This window comes from Oncorhynchus clarkii, chromosome 10 (genome assembly GCF_045791955.1).
Source record: "Oncorhynchus clarkii lewisi isolate Uvic-CL-2024 chromosome 10, UVic_Ocla_1.0, whole genome shotgun sequence".
Taxonomy (NCBI): domain Eukaryota; kingdom Metazoa; phylum Chordata; class Actinopteri; order Salmoniformes; family Salmonidae; genus Oncorhynchus; species Oncorhynchus clarkii.
In genome coordinates, this window is record NC_092156.1 from 49508008 (window position 1) to 49529054 (window position 21047).

The 21047-nt window shown below is 44.0% G+C and overlaps 1 protein-coding gene across 1 annotated transcript in view; it reads left to right on the forward strand.

Moving 5' to 3' along the window:
- LOC139418713 (calcium-binding protein 8-like) overlaps nucleotides 1–21047 on the forward strand; it is a 78129-nt gene that overhangs the window by 26886 nt on the left and 30196 nt on the right. The window contains exons 3-4 of the mRNA XM_071168365.1: nucleotides 6173–6316; nucleotides 9803–9915. Coding sequence (XP_071024466.1) covers nucleotides 6173–6316; nucleotides 9803–9915 — 257 coding nt within the window. The remainder of the gene's footprint in view (nucleotides 1–6172; nucleotides 6317–9802; nucleotides 9916–21047) is intronic.

Here is a 21047-nt window from a genome sequence, read left to right on the forward strand (position 1 = left end):
GCAATCTCCATAGACAAACATTGGCAGTAGAGTGGCCCGTACTGAAGAGCTCGGTGACTTTCAACGTGTCCTGGTAGAGCTTCCCGGGTCAACTGCAAGTGCTGTTATTGTGAAGTGGAAACTCTAGAAACAACAATAGCGAAGTGGTAGGCCACATAAGCTCACAGAACACAAGTGCTGATGCGCATAATGCGTAAAAAATCATCTGTCCTTGGTTGCAACGCTCACTACCGAGTTCCAAACTGCCTCTGGAAGCAACGTCAGCACAAGAACTGTTCGTCAGGAGCGTCATGAAATGGGTTTCCATGGCCGTGCAGCCCACAAAAGCCTAAGATCACCATGCGCAATGCCAAGCTTCGGCTGGAGTGGTGTAAACCTTGCCGACATTAGACTCTGGAGCAGTGGAAATGCGTTCACTGAAGTGATGAATCACGTTTCACCATTTGGCATTCCGACGGACAAATATGGGTTTGTCGGATGCCAGGAGAACGCTACCTGCTGAATGCAGAGTGCCAACTGTAAAGTTTGGAGGAGGGGTAATAATGGTCTGTGGCTGTTTTTCATGGTTCGGGCTAGGCTCCTTAGTTCCAGTGAAGGGAAATCTTAACGCTAGAGCATACAATGACATTCTAGACGATTCTGTGGCATTTCCATATTATTGCCCATGATTTTGGAATGAGATGTTCGATGAGAAGGTGTCCACACACTTTTTGCCATGTAGTGTATCTTATTATAGCGTTATTCTGTGACCAAACTAGGACATGTACTAAATGTCCTCTTGTGGTCCCAAGGTGTTTTAATGTTCCTAAAATGTTCTCAGAACATCAGTGGGATAACGTCAAAAAAGGACCTAATGGGAAGGTCGCCTAAAGTCTTTAAGATGTCCCCTGTTTGCTGGACAGAGTTGACTTCACAGGACTGAGTTACAGGGCAAATCCCAAGTGATACTCTCTTCCTTATATAGTGCAGTACTTTCGACCAGAGCCATAGGTGGCTCTACATAAAGTGTTTTAACTGAGAGGAGTCTGTGGAAAAGCTGTAGGTGTTGCATGTAAAAGTGTTCCCTCTGAAAGGAGTGTGACTCCCCCATGGGTTGGTTAAATACAGTAAGTTACTGAAATAAACCACAACAGAGAGACGGGGGAAGAGAAGGCAGCGACAGAGAGAGAGGGGGGGGGCAGGAGAGGAGAAGGAGAGAAGGAGATGGAGAGAATGGGAGAGAGAGAGAGAGAGAGAGAGAGATGGATACAAAGAACGAAGAAAAATAACATCTCAGCAAAGGGAGTTAAACACAAATGCTTCGGCAGTAAAAAATACTTCCTGTCAGTATTAGGCTTATCGCTGTCTCATGTTTGATTGTCTGATGTTGAGACTTATCATTGTATCATGTCTGATTGGTTCATATTGATTGTGTGGTGAATGCAGGAATGGAGCTGTAGGGCAAATATGTCAGTTAAAGTTATTTTCCTCCTGCCTTTTCCCCCATTTATATAACTAGGCAACTCAGTTAAGAACAAATTCTTATTTACAATGATGGCCTAGGAACAGTGGGTTAACTGCCTTGTTCAGGAGCAGAATGACAGATTTTTACCTTGTCAGCTCAGGGATTTGATCTAGCAACCCTTCAGTTATTGGCCCAACTCTCTGACCGCTAGGCTATCTATCGCCCTGTAATGAGGAGTAATGAAAAGCAGCAAACGGAAGAGAGAGTGAGAGAGAGAGAGCGAGAAGCAGGTAATGAAATTGGAAGGAAATTGGAAGGCAAGAAGACAACATGAACAGAGCCAGTAATCATATGATGACTTGAATTAATGTTTGATTGTGGACTATTTCCGGCGCCAACAGAGATGACCGCCTCGCTTTGCGTTCCTAGGAAACTATGCAGTTTTTTGTTTTTTTACGTGTTATTTCTTACATTGGTACCCCAGGTCATCTTAGGTTTCATTACATACAGTCGGGAAGAACTACTGAATATAAGAGCAACGTCAACTCACCATCAGTTCGACCAGGAATATGACTTTCCCGAAGCGGATCCTGTGTTCTGCCCTCCACCCAGGACAACGTAATGGATCCCAGCCTGCGACCCAAAACAAAGACTTCGTAAAAGAGGGAAACGTAGCGGTCTTCTGGTCAGGCTCCGGAGACGGGCACCACTCCCTAGCATACTACTCACCAATCTCCAGTCTCTTGACAACAAGGTTGCTGAAATCCGAGCAAGGGTAGCATTCCAGAGGGACATCAGAGACTGTAACGTTCTTTGCTTCACGGAAACATGGCTGACTCGAGAGACGCTAACGGAATCGGTGCAGCCAGCTGGTTTCTTCATGCATCGCGCCGACAGAAACAAACATATTTCTGGTAAGAAGAGGGGCGGGGGCGTATGCCTTATGATTAACGATACATGGTGTGACCACAACAACATACAGGAACTCAAGTCCTTCTGTTCACCTTACTTAGAATTCCTCACAATCAAATGTCGACCGCATTATCTACCAAGGGAATTCTCTTCGATTATAATCACAGCCGTATATATTCTCCCCCAAGCTGACACATCGATGGCCCTGAACGAACTTTATTTAACTCTTTGCAAACTGGAAACCACATATCCTGAGGCTGCATTCATTGTAGCTGGGGATTTTAACAAGGCTAATCTGAAAACAAGACTCCCTAAATTGTATCAGCATATCGATTGCGCAACCAGGGCTGGTAAAACCTTGGATCATTGCTATTTTAACTTCCGCGACGCATATAAAGCCCTCCCTCGCCCTCCTTTCGGAAAAGCTGACCATGACTCCATTTTGTTGCTCCCTGCCTACAGACAGAAACTAAAACAAGAAGCTCCCGCACTCAGGTCTGTTCAACGCTGGTCCGACCAATCTGATTCCACGCTTCAAGATTGCTTCGATCACGCGGACTGGGATATGTTCCGCATTGCGTCCAACAACAACATTGACGAATACGCTGATTCGGTGAGCGAGTTCATTAGAAAGTGCATTGATGATGTTGTTCCCATAGCAACGATTAAAACATTCCCAAACCAGAAACCGTGGATTGATGGCAGCATTCGCGTGAAACTGAAAGCGCGAACCACTGCTTTTAACCAGGGAAAGGTGAGCGGAAAAATGACCGAATACAAACAGTGTAGCTATTCCCTCCGAAAGGCAATCAAACAAGCTAAGCGTCAGTATAGAGACAAAGTAGAGTCACAATTCAATGGCTCAGACACAAGAGGTATGTGGCAGGGTCTACAGTCAATCACGGATTACAAAAAGAAAACCAGCCCCGTCACAGACCAGGATGTCTTGCTCCCAGGCAGACTAAATAACTTTTTTGCCCGCTTTGAGGACAATACAGTGCCACTGACACGGCCCGCAACCAAAACCTGCGGACTCTCCTTCACTGCAGCTGACGTGAGGAAAACATTTAAACGTGTTAACCCTCACAAGGCTGCAGGCTCAGACGGCATCCCCAGCCACGTCCTCAGAGCATGCGCAGACCAGCTGGCTGGTATGTTTACAGACATATTCAATCAATCCTTATCCCAGTCTGCTGTTCCCACATGCTTCAAGAGGGCCACCATTGTCCCTGTTCCCAAGAAAGCTAAGGTAACTGAGCTAAACGACTAGCACTCACTTCCGTCATCATGAAATTATTTGAGAGACTAGTCAAGGACCATATCACCTCCACCCTACCTGACACCCTAGACCCACTCCAATTTGCTTACTGCCAAAATAGGTCCACAGACGATGCAATCTCAACCACACTGCACACTGCCCTAACCCATCTGGACAACAGGAATACCTATGTGAGAATGCTGTTCATCGACTACAGCTCAGCATTTAACACCATAGTACCCTCCAAACTCGTCATCAAGCTCGAGACCCTGGGTCTCGACCCCGCCTTGTGCCACTGGGTACTGGACTTCCTGACGGGCCGCCCCCAGGTGGTGAGGGTAGGTAACAACATTTCCACCCCGCTGATCCTCAACACTGGGGCCCCACAAGGGTGCATTCTGAGCCCTCTCCTGTTCTCCCTGTTCACCCATGACTATGTGGCCATGCACGCCTCCAACTCAATCATCAAGTTTGCGGATGACACTACAGTGCTAGGCTTGATTACCAACAACGACGAGACGGCCTACAGGGAGGAAGTGAGGGCCCTCGGAGTGTGGTGTCAGGAAAATAACCTCACACTCAACGTCAACAAAACAAAAGAGATGATTGTGGACTTCAGGAAACAACAGCTATCCACATCGATGGGACAGTAGTGGAGAGGGTAGTAAGTTTTAAGTTTTAAGTTCCTCGGCGTACACATCACGGACAAACTGAATTGGTCCACCCACACAGACAGCGTTGTGAAGAAGGCGCAGCAGCGCATCTTCAACCTCAGGAGGCTGAAGAAATTTGGCTTGTCACCAAACGCACTCACAAACTTCTACAGATGCACAATCGAGAGCATCCTGTCGGGCTGTATCACCGCCTGGTACGGCAACTGCTCCGCCCACAACCGTAAGGCTCTCCTGAGGGTAGTGAGGTCTGCACAACGCATCACCGGGGGCATACTGCCTGCCCTCCAGGACACCTACACCACCCGATGTCACAGGAAGGCCATAAAGATCATCAAGGACAACAACCACCCGAGCCACTGCCTGTTCACCCCGCTATCATCCAGAAGGCGAGGTCAGTACAGGTGCATCAAAGCTGGGACCGAGAGACTGAAAAACAGCTTCTATCTCAAGGCCATCAGACTGTTAAACAGCCACCACTAACATTGAGTGACTGCTGCCAACACACTGACTCAACTCCAGCCACTTTAATAATGGGAATTGATGGAAATTGATGGAAAATATATCACTAGCCACTTTAAACAATGCCACTTAATATAATGTTTACATACCCTACATTACTCATCTCATATGTATATGTAAATACTGTACCCTATATCATCTACTGCATCTTTATGTAATACATGTATCACTAGCCACTTTAAACTATGCCACTTTGTTTACATACCCAACATTACTCATCTCATATGTATATACTCTACTCGATACCATCTACTGCATCTTGCCTATGCCGTTCTGTACCATCACTCATTCATATATCTTTATGTACATATTCTTTATCCCTTTACACCTGTGTGTATAAGGTAGTAGTTTTGGAATTGTTAGGTTAGATACTCGTTGGTTATTACTGCATTGTCGGAACTAGAAGCACAAGCATTTCGCTACACTCGCATTAACATCTGCTAACCACGTGTATGTGACAAATACATTCTATTTTATTTTATTGAATATGTCTGTGTGTGCATGCGTGTTTTTGTACAAATGTGTGTACATGCATGGGTTTTTGCCGGTGCATGGGGACACTGAGTGTACAAAACATTAAGGACACCTTCCTAATATTGAGTTGCACCCTTCCACTTTTGAGTTCAGAACAGCCTCAATTCGTTGGGGCATGGACTCTACAAGGTGTTGAAAGCTTTCCATAGGGATGCTGGCCCATGTTGACTCCAATGCTTCCCACAGTTATATCAAGTTGGTTGGATGTCCTTTGGGTGGTGGATTATTCTTAATACACACAGGAAAATGTTGAGTGTGAAAAACCCAGCAGCGTTGCAGTTCTTGAAGTGGCGCAACTTTGGTTTTAGAGGTGGACGAGACATAATTATTGTATTATTTAAAAAATATATAATTATCCAGTCCATAAACACTCCAAACAACATACCCAATATTCAGAGGCATCCGCATGGTCCTAAAGCACACTGTTGACTTGTTTATTATCACAATCCAATTATAAAACTGGGGGGGAAATGCAATTTTAGAATGTGGGGGGGACATGTCCCCCATCCCCAGTGAAAGTTGCACCCCTGGTTCTTTACACAAACCGGTGCGCCTGGCACCTCCTTCCATAATCCGTTCAAAGGCACTTACATTTTTCCTGTTAACACTCTGAATGGCACACATACACAATCCATGTCTCAATTGTCTCAAGACTTAAGAATATTTTTTTAACCTGTCTCCTCCATTTCACACTGATTGAAGTGGATTTAACAAGTTACATCAATAAGGGATCATAGCTTTCACCTGGATTCACCTGGTCAGTCTATGTCATGGAAAGGACAGATGTCATACATTTTTTTGTACACTCAGTGTATGTGTGTCCCTGTGCAGAGATCCGGCAGGCGTTCCGGGTGCTGGATCGGGATGGGAACGGGTTCATCTCTAAGCAAGAGCTGGGCATGGCTATGAGGTCCCTGGGATACATGCCTAGCGAGGTGGAGCTGGCCATCATCATGCAGAGACTGGACATGGACGGTGAGACATAAGAATGAAAGACACACACACACCCACACGTTGGCCTATACTGTATGTAGGCACACACACTGAAAGTCTTAGTCTGTGATTTCCTAAACGCATTTTTCCAAGGTTAATGAATCAATTACACCTCCAAGTCTCAGCAGTGTGGGAGAGTGGGTTCATGCTGTATGTACACTGTGTCTGTGTTTGCATTCACCCTATATACCAGGTTCTCTGTGTAAAACACAGCTGCATTAAACAGCTTTGACAAAATGCTTTGCGGATGACTGTGTGCACACACACACACACACACACACACACACACACACACACACACACATAGGGACGGCTCCAGGCATAAGCGACATCAGCATTTGCTTAGGGCCTCCGACTGCTAAGGGGAGTTTAGGAACAGAGTTGTGGCCTCAACTTATTGTTGAGAGTTATAATAGTAGAATGCACAAGGTGCAGATTTGGTTGTCCATCTGCAGTTTTTCTCTGGTTATGTCAGTCACCGATAGTCAATAACATTTTTAATAGGTAAGTTAATATAGCCAGCTGTCATGGCCGAATACCAACCGGGCACTCAGAGCAGGTGCAAGGGGTCCTGACCTCCAGGGGTTCCCCATTGATTTTGTCAGTCACTCTCACTCAGATATAATTAACATGGAAAAAGTATTGGCAAAATGTGTAGAATTGCAGGAAATTAGCTGTAAAACTGCAAATTCTTCTCTCTGCTCTATGGTAAAAAAACGGGACCCCAAAAAGCTAAGACCGACCCTGAACACACACACAGGTTGCTCTCTGAAAGGCAAATCTATGTGTGTGTGAGTCAAATTACATTTTATTTGTCACATGCGCCAAATACATGTAGACCTTACTGTGAAATGCTTACTTACAAGCCCTTAACCAACGATGCAGTTAAAAATAATTATAAAAGAGTTAAGAAAATATTTACTAAATAAACTGAAGTAAAGAAAAGTAACACAATAAATAACAACAACAAGGCTATATACAGGGGGCACCGGTACCGAGTCAATATGCAGGGGTACAAGTTAGTCGAGGTAATTGAGGTAATATGTACATGTAGGTAGGGGTAAAGTGTCTATGCATAGATAATGAACAGTGAGTAGCAGCAGCGTAAAAAAAAACAGGGGGTCAATACAAATAGTCATATGATTATAGTACCAGTCAAAGTTTGGACAAGTAACGCTCGAACTCCATTGACAGCAAAGCTAGGTGATCACGCACCAGCTGGGAGAAAGACGGCCCAGTCTCAGTCTCTCTGAAAATCCCTGCTACTGTTTGGAACATGTCAAATACGCCCCTGTCCACTCGCCGTCCCCACAGTTCCAGTTCCAGTTTGGCTTTGAATGCAGCCACTTTATCTGCCAACTTAAAGACAGTTGTCATTCTCCCCTGAAGTGACAGATTGAGTTCGTTGAGCAGGTTGAATATGTCGCACAGGTAAGCGAGTTTTGCGACTCATTCCTCGTCATTGAAATGTGCTGCCAGTGGTGACTTCTTTTTGAAAGAAATCTCTGCAGCAGCTCTCGTAACACAAACACTCTGGCAAGCGATCTCCCCCAGGATAGCCATCTGACTTCAGTGTATAAGAGAAGGTGTTTGTGTTCTGCGTCCATCTCCTCACAAAGCTGCCCAAACAGATGCGAATTAAGGGCGTGTGCTTTGATGTGATTGATAACTTTAATAACATCATTCAATATGACATTAAATTCAGGTGACATTTTTCGGCTAGCCAGCATTTCTCTGTGCATGACACAGTGCTTAGACTCACGTTCAGGCTCAGCCTCTTTAACCCGGTAGTGAAACCAGACAGCCGTCCAGTCATGGCAGCAGCCCCATCCGTGCATGCGCCAACACAGAATGACCAATCCAATTTTCCTGACATGTAATCATCCAAAGACTTGAAAAGTTCTGCGGCCGCTGTGTTAGTCGGCAGGGACAGCGCACACAACATATCCTCATGCACATCATCCTGAAATATATATCACACATAAACAAGCAGTATTGCCTTGTTGTCGACATCGTTAGATTTGTCAACCTGGATTGCATACCACGGCAACTCGTTAATAAACAAATTAGGAACATTTGAGCAGTCTTGACACAACATTTTGAACAGCAATGCAATGGTTCATTGGATCAGTCTAAAACTTTGCCCATACACTGCTGCCATCTAGTGGTTAATATCTGAATTGCATTTGGGGTATAATAATATGTTATGGCCTTTCTCTTAGATTTCATGATGATGGCACACTTTTTTTTAAAGTTTGGTGTTTTCTTTGTATTATCTTTTACCAGATCTAATGTGTTATATTCTCCTACATTCCGTTCACATTTCCACAAACTTCAAAGTGTTTCCTTTCAAATGGTACCAAGAAATGCATGTCCTTGCTTGAGGGCCTGAGCTACAAGCAGTTAGATTTGGGCATGTCATTTAAGGAAGAAATTGAAAAAATGGTCAGATTCTTAAGAGGTTTTAAGCCTCTAAACAATTGTGCCTCAACGTCCTCCGCTATTTCATCAATTTGCCTAGTGATGGTGGTAGCCGAAAGAGGAACCTATGATATCTTTTTAGCTGCAGCCTGTCCTAAGAGTTCACGGCAAATGTCCTTAGCAGCAGGTAGAATCAGCTCCTCGCCAATAGTGAAAGGCTTCTTGGCCTTAGCAATACGGTTGTGCAGCCACGTTTGTTAATGCGGTGACTTCCAAGACTTGCTTCTGTCCTTCTTGTTCACGTTTTCTTCGTTCAAAAATTCAACAGGTTTGTCTTTAAGTGCAGGGTGCTTGGATTCGATGTGCCGAAGCAGTTTTGAGGGCTTTCATTGCCTCGTTAGATAGCCTATCTCCACATACTACGCACAGGGGGCTAGGAGCATGCGAGTCACCTGTCGCAATAAAGCCATATTTTAGGTAGGACTCATCATATTTTCTATTGAATGAGGCTTTCTTTTTTTTAAAGTCTCAGGCTCTGCTGTCTCTGCATTATCGACATCGTCGTTGGGCCTTGATCTCTCTTACCCCTTCCGAAGAATCTCTCCAGCAACGTTTGTTTGTTCTTATTCATGTCAGCTAACGTAGCTAGCTAGTCCAAAGTTGACGGGCAACAAAGCCCGTGAACTCATTACTCAAGTTCAAAATCTGTAAACTGTTGTGGGTGTGACAGAGATAATTAGAGTGGTGAGAAAAGGACGGACAGACTGCACCAAGTTCAATGTATTTACTACACAAATAGCCTATAATTGTATACAATTATTATTTTATCTAACCGATTAAAACTATTTAAAATGAATGTATCCTTTCCGTGCGGCCCGGTAGAGAATGTGCCCGGGGGTTGGGGACCAGCGGTCTACAAGACTGTGTGTGTGTGTGTGTGTGTGTGTGTGTGTGTGTGTGTGTGTGTGTGTGTGTGTGTGTGTGTGTGTGTGTGTGTGTGTGTGTGTGTGTGTGTGTGTGTGTGTGTGTGTGTGTGTGTCTGTATAGGTGATGGCCAGGTGGACTTTGAAGAGTTTGTGACGATACTGGGACCCAAACTTCTGTCATCTGAGACCAGAGAAGGCTTCCGAGGAAGCACCATCGATAACATCTTCTGGCAGGTAGGACCACATAGTCCTTTCTTTTCTTGACTTCACTTATCTTCTATTTTCTCCTGTCAAATCCTCTTCTCTCATCTTCTCTTCAGTTCTGGTCTCTTGGGCCAAAACTGGTTGAATCAACATTGTTACCACGCAATTTCAACCCAAAAATTCAATGTGATGATGTCGAATCAACGTTGAAAACTGATTGGATTTTTCAAAAGTCATCAATGTAAGGATGTCTTTGCCCAGTGGGTTCTCGCCTCTCTTCTCTTCTGTTTTTCTGCTCTTTTCTCAAATCAAATGGTATTTGTCACATGCTCTGAATACAACAGGTGTAGTAGACCTTACAGCGAAATGCTCACTTACAAGCCCTTAACCAACAATGCAGTTTTAAGAAAATAACCCCCCTCCAAAAAAAATTCAGATATAAGAAAAATGAATAATTAATGAGCAGCAGTAAATAACAATAGCGGGCCTATATACCAGTACCAGTTCAGAGTCAATGTGTCAATATGCGGGTGCACCGCTGTCGACGTAGTTGAGATAATCATGTACATGCAGGTAGGGTTATTAAAGTGGCTATGCATAGATGATAACAGAGAGTAGCAGCAGCGTGGGGTGGGGGTGGGGGGATAGTCTGGGTTGCCATTTGATTAGCTGTTCAGGAGTCTTATGGCTTGGGGTAGAAGCTGTTTAGAAGCCTCTTGGACCTAGACTTGGCGCTCTTGGACCTAGACGTGGCGCTTTCCGTGCGGTAGCAGAGAGAACAGTCTATCTCCTTTCTATTCCTTTCTCTTCTCTTTTCCTGTCCTCATTTGCTCTACCCCCTTTCCTTTCATCCTCTTCTCTTCCTTTCTTATTTTCCAGTCCTCTCCTCTCTCCTTTTTTTTCTCCATCATCTCTACCCCCTTTCTCGCTTTTTGATGTCTCCTTTATCTCATTTCCCCAAATCCCCATATCCTCCTCTTCTGTTCCCCTCTCCTCCTTCTGCCCCTACTCTCCTCCTCTCCCTCCCTCTGTGATGGCTTCTGCAGTCAAGGCACGTGGAGATGCTTGCTCAAAAACCTGTTTTTGATAGATATTAACACACACACAGAGATAGAGACCCCATACCTTTGCCTTTTGTCCCATGGTGATGGGGAAAGGGATATTTGGGCCCATGTCTTCAAAGGAAAAAGACATGCCAGGGTGTGCGTGTGCATGTGTGTGTGCGTACATCCATGTGTGCATGTGTACAGGCTTCAAAGTAATTCTAGGGGGGTGTCTCTGCGTCAGAGAAAGGAGAGAGAAAGGAGAGCTTTCGGTTTTCTCAGAGTGATGCAGTGGTCTAAGACACTGCATCTCAGTGCAAGAGGTGTCACTGCAGTACCTGGATCGAATCCAGGCTGCATGACATCCGGCCGTGATTGGGAGTCCCATAGGGCAGCGCACAATTGGCCCAGCGTCCTCCGGGTTTGGCCGGGGTAGGCCGTCATTGTAAATAAGAATTTGTTCCTAACTGACTTGCCTAGTTAAATAAAGGTTAAATTTTCTTCTCTCATGTATTTTCCAGTCCTCTCCTCTCTTCCCCTCTCCTCTCACCTTTCTTCTCCATCATCTCTACTCTTTGTATTTCTGTTTCTTCTCCTTTTGATCTCTCCTTTTTGTCCCATGATGATGGGGAAAGGGATATTTGGGCCCATGTCTCCAAAGTAAAAAGACACGTCAGGGTGTGTGTGTGTGTGCATGTATGTGTGCGTAGTGTATTTCAATTTACTTCTGTTCAGCGAAAATATGTGTTTTCGGGGAAAGTAAAACTAAACTACTTTTAGTTCAGTGGTTTTTGCTGCATTATAAAAAGGGTTGAGATAGATAGAGAAAACAAGGGAAAAGGGAAGACAGAACAACAACTGAGTGACAGGCAGAGAGTAGACACACGGAGAGAAGGGAGCATGGAGAGAAATGTTTTTATTAAAGATAGAAAGGGAATAAGAAACAGAAAGGGAATAACAGAGAAAGGGAATGAAGCATGAAACACACTGAGAATCTTACTGCCGATAGACTGCTGATAGGTACTTCCGTTCCTTCTCTTGCTAGAACCCATGGGGCGGTGCACAATTGGCCCAGCATTGTCCGGGTTAGGGAGGGTTTGGCCGGCAGGGATATTCTTGTCTCATCGCGCACTAGTGACTCCTGTGGTGGGCCGGGCACAGTGTACGCTGGCCAGGTGTACGGTGTTTCCTCCGACACATTGGTGCGGCTGGCTTCCGGGCTGGATGTGCATTGTGTCAAGAAGCAGTGCGGCTTGGTTGGGTTGTGTTTCGGAGGACACATGGCTCTCGACCTTCGCCTATCCCGAGTCCGTACGGGAGTGGCAGCGATGAGACAAGACTGTAACTACTACCAATTGGATACCACAAAATTGAGGAGAAAAAAAGAGGTAAAATAATAATAAATAAATATTTTTCTAATTATATAAGGAACTGGAACACGAAAGTATTCAAAAGCCTGAAATTAGGTAGGAATCAACATGGTAGGGATAAGAACACAGCAAGCAGAGTACATAGAATGCACAGTATGTGCAGGTGTATTGTGTTGGAAGGTGGGGTGTGTGATTTTGTGTTTGGAAAAGTGTGCAGTTGAGTGAAAAAGGAAAATGGTTGCAAATGACAGAGCCAGCACATTTGTGCCTGCGAGCAGTAGTTGTGACAGAGAGAGCTTTCAATTCTGTGCAAATATATGATATATTTTAAAATAAGTTTATTTATTGTCCTATCATGATGGAACAGCCCCCAACCCTATACCCTAGACACCCACCTGACCGACCCACACACTAAGGAGAAGTCCTTATCTGTTTAATAGGCTTACTGCAAGTAGCCTATATAATACGCAGCCAAGAAAGATAAGCGCGTTCAGAGACCTACTAACGCAGCACTGCCCCCTCAAGAGTCTGAGCCTGCCTGGCAGGGTTGGTCCAACAAAGCCAAAGCCCCCAAGGAATTTCTCAAATCTGCTAATGAGAACCTTGATGACTTTGTGCCTAGCTGGTGGGGATTCCGGGGATGCCCCCACCCCCACCCATGGGTTACTGCAACACTAGCTGCAGTAGAGCGTTGGACTAGCGTTGGACTAGTAACCGGAAGGTTGCAAGTTCAAACCCCCGAGCTGACAAGGTACAAATCTGTCGTTCTGCCCCTGAACAGGCAGTTAACCCACTGTTCCTAGGCCGTCATTGAAAATAAGAATTTTTCTTAACTGACTTGCCTGGTTAAATAAAGGTTTAAAAAATAAATTTAAAAAAAATTAAAAATGGGGAGGGGAGTCACACTCGGACAATCAGAGAGGGGGCAAATTATTGTGGCCCTGGTGGCACAAAATAATCAAATGGTCTGACTGCACAGAGATGCTTTGAGAAATGGTCCCAACGGGGGATCCGTGTGTGTGTGTTTCAGGGTAGGGGGGGGTGTATCTGAGCTCCATCACTTCAGACTTGACGTTAGATAATCAAATCTCCCCATTCTTGCTCAATTTTGCATGCCTTCTCAAACAGCTACAACTGTATATGCATTGGCACATCAAGTATTCTCTTCAGCTGGCCTCAGGGATGGAACATCTGAAACTTGTGGTTGTTTGTGGAGGAACGGTTGGGAGTGTGTGTGTGTGTGTGTGTATGCGTGTGTGTGTGTGTGTGTCCCACATCTGTTGCTATGGGGTAATGATGTTACGGACAATACAGGATGAATCTTAATAATTGTTTGACAAAATAATAATCGCTTGGCAAAAATGTTATTGTTGTATTTCCAACTTTGTTATAGGTAACAATCCTTTGTGTGAACTGCCTAATGTCAGTGTCACTTTGCTGGAGTCTAGAGCAAGCACGATCATATGGCTTACCTGTACGCAGCAGAGATTGCAGGATTGGATGGAAAGCATGATCTGTCTGTAGCCTTTTCCTTTCTTACAAATATCGTAATTTATTTGCCAGAATATTTTACATCTTCATTTCATAGTTATTAAAGGTAGTGCCATGTTTCAGCAATCTTTAGACATATAGCCAGTACCACCACTGAGGTATATCATAATTTTTGGGGGGGGGCACACGGGGAGTGTGGTTGAGTCAGGTTGGAGACCTGAGGCAACTCCCCGTGCTTACCTTGGAGAGCATGTGACTGGTCAGGCCCCGTGCTATGGGGTGATGTGCACTGTGTCTCGGTTGAGCATTCACAGGCCGGTGTGCTCGGTGCCAGCGTCCTGCATTTGCCGATTGGAAGTGGGCATCCAGCCAGAACGGGTTGTGCCAGCTCTGCACTCGAGACCGCCAGTGCGCCTTCACGGCCCAGTGTATCCGGTGCCTCGGCCAAGGAAGAAGCCTCCTGTATGTCTCCCCAGCCTGGTGAGTCCTGTGCCTGCTCCCAGAGCCAGGCCTCCTGTGTGTCTCTCCACTCCAGACACGGCCTCCAGAGACGGCCTCCAGAGACAGATAATATTAATGTAGGTAGGCTACTCTGTTTTTGCCAGGCAAAACCTGAGAAAATTTAACAAGAGCTTTCTGACCCAGTGTATCTGGTGCCTCCAGAGACAGCCTCCAGCCCGGAGCCTCCAGAGACGGCCTCCATCAGACGAGCGTTACAAGTCCACACATCTGTAAAATACTTATCATTAAAAAAACAATATTGACTTGTCGATCCAGGGACAACAGGAATGTCAACCACTTGGAGAAATCAGGACAAGACTCTTGCAAAAGGTTAAAAATAGCCCTGTAAGACACCTGCCTGGTAGACACCATTCTAAATCAAATAAAATTGTATTTGTCACACACATTTAGCAGATGTTATTGTGGGTGTAGCGAAATGCAACAGTGCAGTAATATCTAACAATTCACAACAATACACACAACCTAAAAGCAAAATAATGGAATTAAGGAATGTATAAATATTAGGATGACCAATGGCGGAGTGGCATAGAATAAAATATGGTAGAATATAATACAGTATCAAATCAAATCACATTTTATTTGTCACATACACATGGTTAGCAGATGTTAATGCGAGTGTAGCAAAATGCTTGTGCTTCTAGTTCTGACAATGCAGTAATAACCAACGAGTCATCTAGCCTAACAATTCCATAACTACTACCCTATATACACAAGTGTAAAGGGATAAAGAATATGTACATAAAGATATATGAATGAGTGATGGTACAGAACGGCATAGGCAAGATGCAGTAGATGGTATCGAGTACAGTATATACAGTGCCTTGCGAAAGTATTCGGCCCCCTTGAACTTTGCGACCTTTTGCCACATTTCAGGCTTCAAACATAAAGATATAAAACTGTATTTTTTTGTGAAGAATCAACAACAAGTGGGACACAATCATGAAGTGGAACGACATTTATTGGATATTTCAAACTTTTTTAACAAATCAAAAACTGAAAAATTGGGCGTGCAAAATTATTCAGCCCCTTTACTTTCAGTGCAGCAAACTCTCTCCAGAAGTTCAGTGAGGATCTCTGAATGATCCAATGTTGACCTAAATGACTAATGATGATAAATATAATCCACCTGTGTGTAATCAAGTCTCCGTATAAATGCACCTGCACTGTGATAGTCTCAGAGGTCCGTTAAAAGCGCAGAGAGCATCATGAAGAACAAGGAACACACCAGGCAGGTCCGAGATACTGTTGTGAAGAAGTTTAAAGCCGGATTTGGATACAAAAAGATTTCCCAAGGTTTAAACATCCCAAGGAGCACTGTGCAAGCGATAATATTGAAATGGAAGGAGTATCAGACCACTGCAAATCTACCAAGACCTGGCCGTCCCGCTAAACTTTCAGCTCATACAAGGAGAAGACTGATCAGAGATGCAGCCAAGAGGCCCATGATCACTCTGGATGAACTGCAGAGATCTACAGCTGAGGTGGGAGACTCTGTCCATAGGACAACAATCAGTCGTATATTGCACAAATCTGGCCTTTATGGAAGAGTGGCAAGAAGAAAGCCATTTCTTAAAGATATCCATAATAAGTGCTGTTTAAAGTTTGCCAAAAGCCACCTGGGAGACACACCAAACATGTGGAAGAAGGTGCTCTGGTCAGATGAAACCAAAATTGAACTTTTTGGCAACAATGCAAAACGTTATGTTTGGCGTAAAAGCAACACAGCTGAACACACCATCCCCACTGTCAAACATGGTGGTGGCAGCATCATGGTTTGGGCCTGCTTTTCTTCAGCAGGGACAGGGAATATGGTTAAAATTGATGGGAAGATGGATGGAGCCAAATACAGGACCATTCTGGAAGAAAACCTGATGGAGTCTGCAAAAGACCTGAGACTGGGACGGAGATTTGTCTTCCAACAAGACAATGATCCAAAACATAAAGCAAAATCTACAATGGAATGGTTCAAAAATAAACATATCCAGGTGTTAGAATGGCCAAGTCAAAGTCCAGACCTGAATCCAATCGAGAATTTGTGGAAAGAACTGAAAACTGCTGTTCACAAATGCTCTCCATCCAACCTCACTGAGCTCGAGCTGTTTTGCAAGGAGGAATGGGAAAAAATGTCAGTCTCTCGATGTGCAAAACTGATAGAGACATACCCCAAGCGACTTACAGCTGTAATCGCAGCAAAAGGTGGCGCTACAAAGTATTAACTTAAGGGGGCTGAATAATTTTGCACGCCCAATTTTTCAGTTTTTGATTTGTTAAAAAAGTTTGAAATATCCAATAAATGTCGTTCCACTTCATGATTGTGTCCCACTTGTTGTTGATTCTTCACAAAAAAATACAGTTTTATATCTTTATGTTTGAAGCCTGAAATGTGGCAAAAGGTCGCAAAGTTCAAGGGGGCCGAATACTTTCGCAAGGCACTGTACATATGAGATGAGTAATGTAGGGTATGTAAACAACGTGGCATAGTTTAAAGTGGCTAGTGATACATGTATTACATAAAGATGGCAAGATGCAGTAGATGATAAAGAGTACAGTATATACATATACATATGAGATGCGTAATGTCGGGTATGTAAACATTATATTAAGTGGCATTGTTTAAAGTGGCTAGTGATACATTTTTACATCAATTCCCATCAGTACAGTGGGGCAAAAAAGTATTTAGTCAGCCACCAATTGTGCAAGTTCTCCGACTTAAAAAGATGAGAGAGGCCTGTAATTTTCATCTTTCATTTTTAATGAATTTATTTGCAAATTGTGGTGGAAAATAAGTATTTGGTCACCTACAAACAAGCAAGATTTCTGGCTCTCATAGACCTGTAACTTCTTCTTTAAGAGGCTCCTCTGTCCTCCACTCGTTACCTGTATTAATGGCACCTGTTTGAACTTGTTATCAGTATATAAGACACCTGTCCACAACCTCAAACAGTCACACTCCAAACTCCACTATGGCCAAGACCAAAGAGCTGTCAAAGGACACCAGAAACAAAATTGTAGACCTGCACCAGGCTGGGAAGACTGAATCTGCAATAGGTAAGCAACTTGGTATGAAGAAATCAACTGTGGGAGCAATTATTAGGAAATGGAAGACATACAAGACCACTGAAAATCTCCCTCGATCTGGGGCTCCACGCAATATCTCACCCCGTGGGGTCAAAATGATCACAAGAACGGTGATCAAAAATCCCAGAACCACACGGGGGGACCTAGTGAATGACCTGCAGAGAGCTGGGACCAAAGTAACAAAGCCTACCATCAGTAACACACTACGCCGCCAGGGACTCAAATCCTGCAGTGCCAGACGTGCCCCCTACTTAAGCCAGTACATGTCCAGGCCCATCTGAAGTTCGCTAGAGAGCATTTGGATGATCCAGAAGAAGATTGGGAGAATGTCATATGGTCAGATGAAACCAAAATATAACTTTTTGGTAAAAACTCAACTCGTCGTGTTTGGGGGACAAAGAATGCTGAGTTGCATGCAAAGAACACCATACCTACTGTGAAGCATGGGTGTGGAAACATCATGCTTTGGGGCTGTTTTTCTGCAAAGGGACCAGGACAACTGATCCGTGTAAAGGAAAGAATGCATGGGGCCATGTATTGTGAGATTTTGAGTGAAAACCTCCTTCCATCAGCAAGGGCATTGAAGATGAAACGTGGCTGGGTCTTTCAGCATGACAATGATCCCAAACACACCGCCCGGGCAACAAAGGAGTGGCTTCGTAAGAAGCATTTCAAGGTCCTGGAGTGGCCTAGCCAGTCTCCAGATCTCAACCCCATAGAAAATCTTTGGAGGGAATTGAAAGTCTGTATTGCCCAGCAACAGCCCCAAAACATCACTGCTCTAGAGGAGATCTGCATGGAGGATTGGGCCAAAATACCAGCAACAGTGTGTGAAAACCTTGTTAAGACTTACAGAAAACGTTTGACCTCTGACATTGCCAACAAAGAGGGTACATAACAAAGTATTGAGATAAACTTTTGTTATTGACCAAATACTTATTTTCCACCATAATTTGCAAATAAATTCATAAAAAATCCTACAATGTGATATTCTGGATTTTTTTTCTCATTTTGTCTGTCATAGTTGAAGTGTACCTATGATGAAAATTACAGGCCTCTCTCATCTTTTTAAGTGGGAGAACTTGCACAATTGGTGGCTGACTAAATACTTTTTTGCCCCACTGTAAAATACTTTTTTGCCCCACATTTGAGATGAGTAAAGCAAAAGTAAGCTAATATTATTAAAGTGACTAGTGTTCCATTATTAAAGTTACCAGTGGTTTTAAGTTTATGTATATGGGGCAGCAGCCTCTAAGGTTACGTAACCAGGTGGAAGCCGTCTAGTGATGGCTATTTAACAGTCTGATGGCCTTGAGATAGAAGCTGTTTCTCGGTCCCAGCTTTGAGGCACCGGTACTGACCTTGCCTTCTGGATGATAGCGGGGTGAACAGGTAGTGGCTCGGGTGGTTGTTGTCCTTGATTATCTTTTTGACCTTCCTGTGACATCGGGTTCTGGAGGGCAGGTAGACAGCGCCACCCTCTGGAGAGCACTGCGATTGCCGGCGGTGCAGTTTCCTTACCAGGCGGTGATACTGCCCGGCAGGATACTCTCAATTGTGCATCTGTAAAGGTTTGAGGGTTTTAGGTGCCAAGCCAAATTTCTTCAGCCTCCTGAGGTTGAAGAGGTGTTTTGCGCCTTCTTCACAACACTGCCTGTGTCTAAATGCTCCCTCTCTCTCTCTCTTTGTTCTGTCTTTTAGAAGCCAGCGGACAGCAACTCAAACGCCTATCTGACTGTGATTGATGTGTCTATACACCCTGTCTGTCAACTAGCTCTGTTGACAAGCATACACGCATGCAAGCATGCACGCACAAAAACACACACACACACATACATTCACATTACTTCACACTCTTCACGTACACTGCTGCTACTCTCTGTTTATTATCTATGCATAGTCACTTTACCCCTACCTACATATTACCACAGTTACCTTGACTAACCCGTATCCCTGCACATTGACTCGGTACTGGTACCAATTGTATGTACCATCATTATTGTTCGTAAGCATTTCACGTTAAGATCTACACCTGTTGTATTTGGCGCATGTGACAAATAAAATTTGATTTGAAACAACACACTAACACTGTAAATCAGCCCTAATGAGACAAGCTTTTAGAATCACAAACGTGTGTGTGTGTGTGTGTGTGTGTGTGTGTGTGTGTGTGTGTGTGTGTGTGTGTGTGTGAGTGTGTGAGTGAGTGAGTGAGTGAGTGAGTGAGTGAGTGAGTGAGTGCCTGCGTGCGTGCATGTGTGAGCGTGTGTGTGTGTGTGTGTGAGCGTGTGTGTGTGATAAGATCAAGCAGTCTTGCTGCATTATTGCAGAATGCTCTGCAATGGCGTCTCCATTCTGCTATTATACCACTGGCAGGGCTGTGATATTGTAAGTGGAGGAGATATTTAATGGATTGTCCCTGCGTCCCAAATGGCACCCTATTCACTACTGCACTACTTTTGACCAGAGCTCTGCACTATATAAGGAATAGTATGCCATTTGGGCTGCAGCCTGTGTGTGTTGTGATAACAGCAGAGGGATGGAAGGGATATTGAATAGTGTGATTAGTGTTATTACAGTATTACTGGCCCTTATTGTCCTATTGTACTGTCTAATGGCCCACAACAATGTCACACAATTCCATTAGTAACTATTTATCTATTTATTTTTCTTTATCACATAGTTTATTTTTAATCGGTCAGCAAAATAGAATAGACACAACCCATTAATTAATTGATCAATCAATCAGTCACATTTTACATTGCAGCAACTGAAAACTGACCTGGACTTAAGCCTCTCCAAAAAGCAACCTAGGGCAACAGTAACAAGGAAAACCCACCTAGGTAGAGAGGCACCTAGAAGAAGAGAGAGGCCAACTTCAGAATGGGAGCATTAAAGTTATGAAACATTAAAGGTATCCTTTTTAGATAAAACTATACTAAATACTTGTCACCAAATAATGTCACCAAATATTTGATTTAAGCACACTATTTTGCAATGAAAGTCTACAGTAGCCTCAGCAGCACTCTGTAGGGTAGCACCATGGTGTAGCCGGAGGACAGCTAGCTTCTGTCCTCTTCTGGGTACATTGATACATTCAATACACAACCTAGGAGGATCATGGTTCTCACCCCCTTCCATAGACTTGCGCAGTAATTATGACAACTTCCAGCGGGGGTCCTCCAACCTATCAGAGCTCTTGCAGCATGAACTGATGTGTTGCCCACCCAATCAAAGGATCAGAGAATGAATCTAGTACCGAAAGCATAAGTTACAGCTAGCTAGCACTGCAGTGCATAAAATGTGGTGAGTAATTGATTCAAAGAGAGAGAAAGACAATTAAGAAGAAGCAAGAGAGCGAGCGAGAGAGGGCTAATTTTTGTTAGCTATATTTCGTAGTATATATTTTTTTCTCTTTCACTTTCACTTAGTATCAAATGCAGCTCACTAGTTTGGCCTACTCAAACACCCAGCTCAAACAGAGAGGGATGCTATGTTAGTTGATGCTATGATAGACATACCAGAATTTGTCCAATAGAAACTCTTGTTTGCAACTGTTGAACTAAGGATTAAACCCTATATCAGCTAGCTGCAGGCAAGAGTATGCAATGCGGCATTGAATGTGTAACTGTCTCTCATCTTGATTACAAAAAATGTGCCT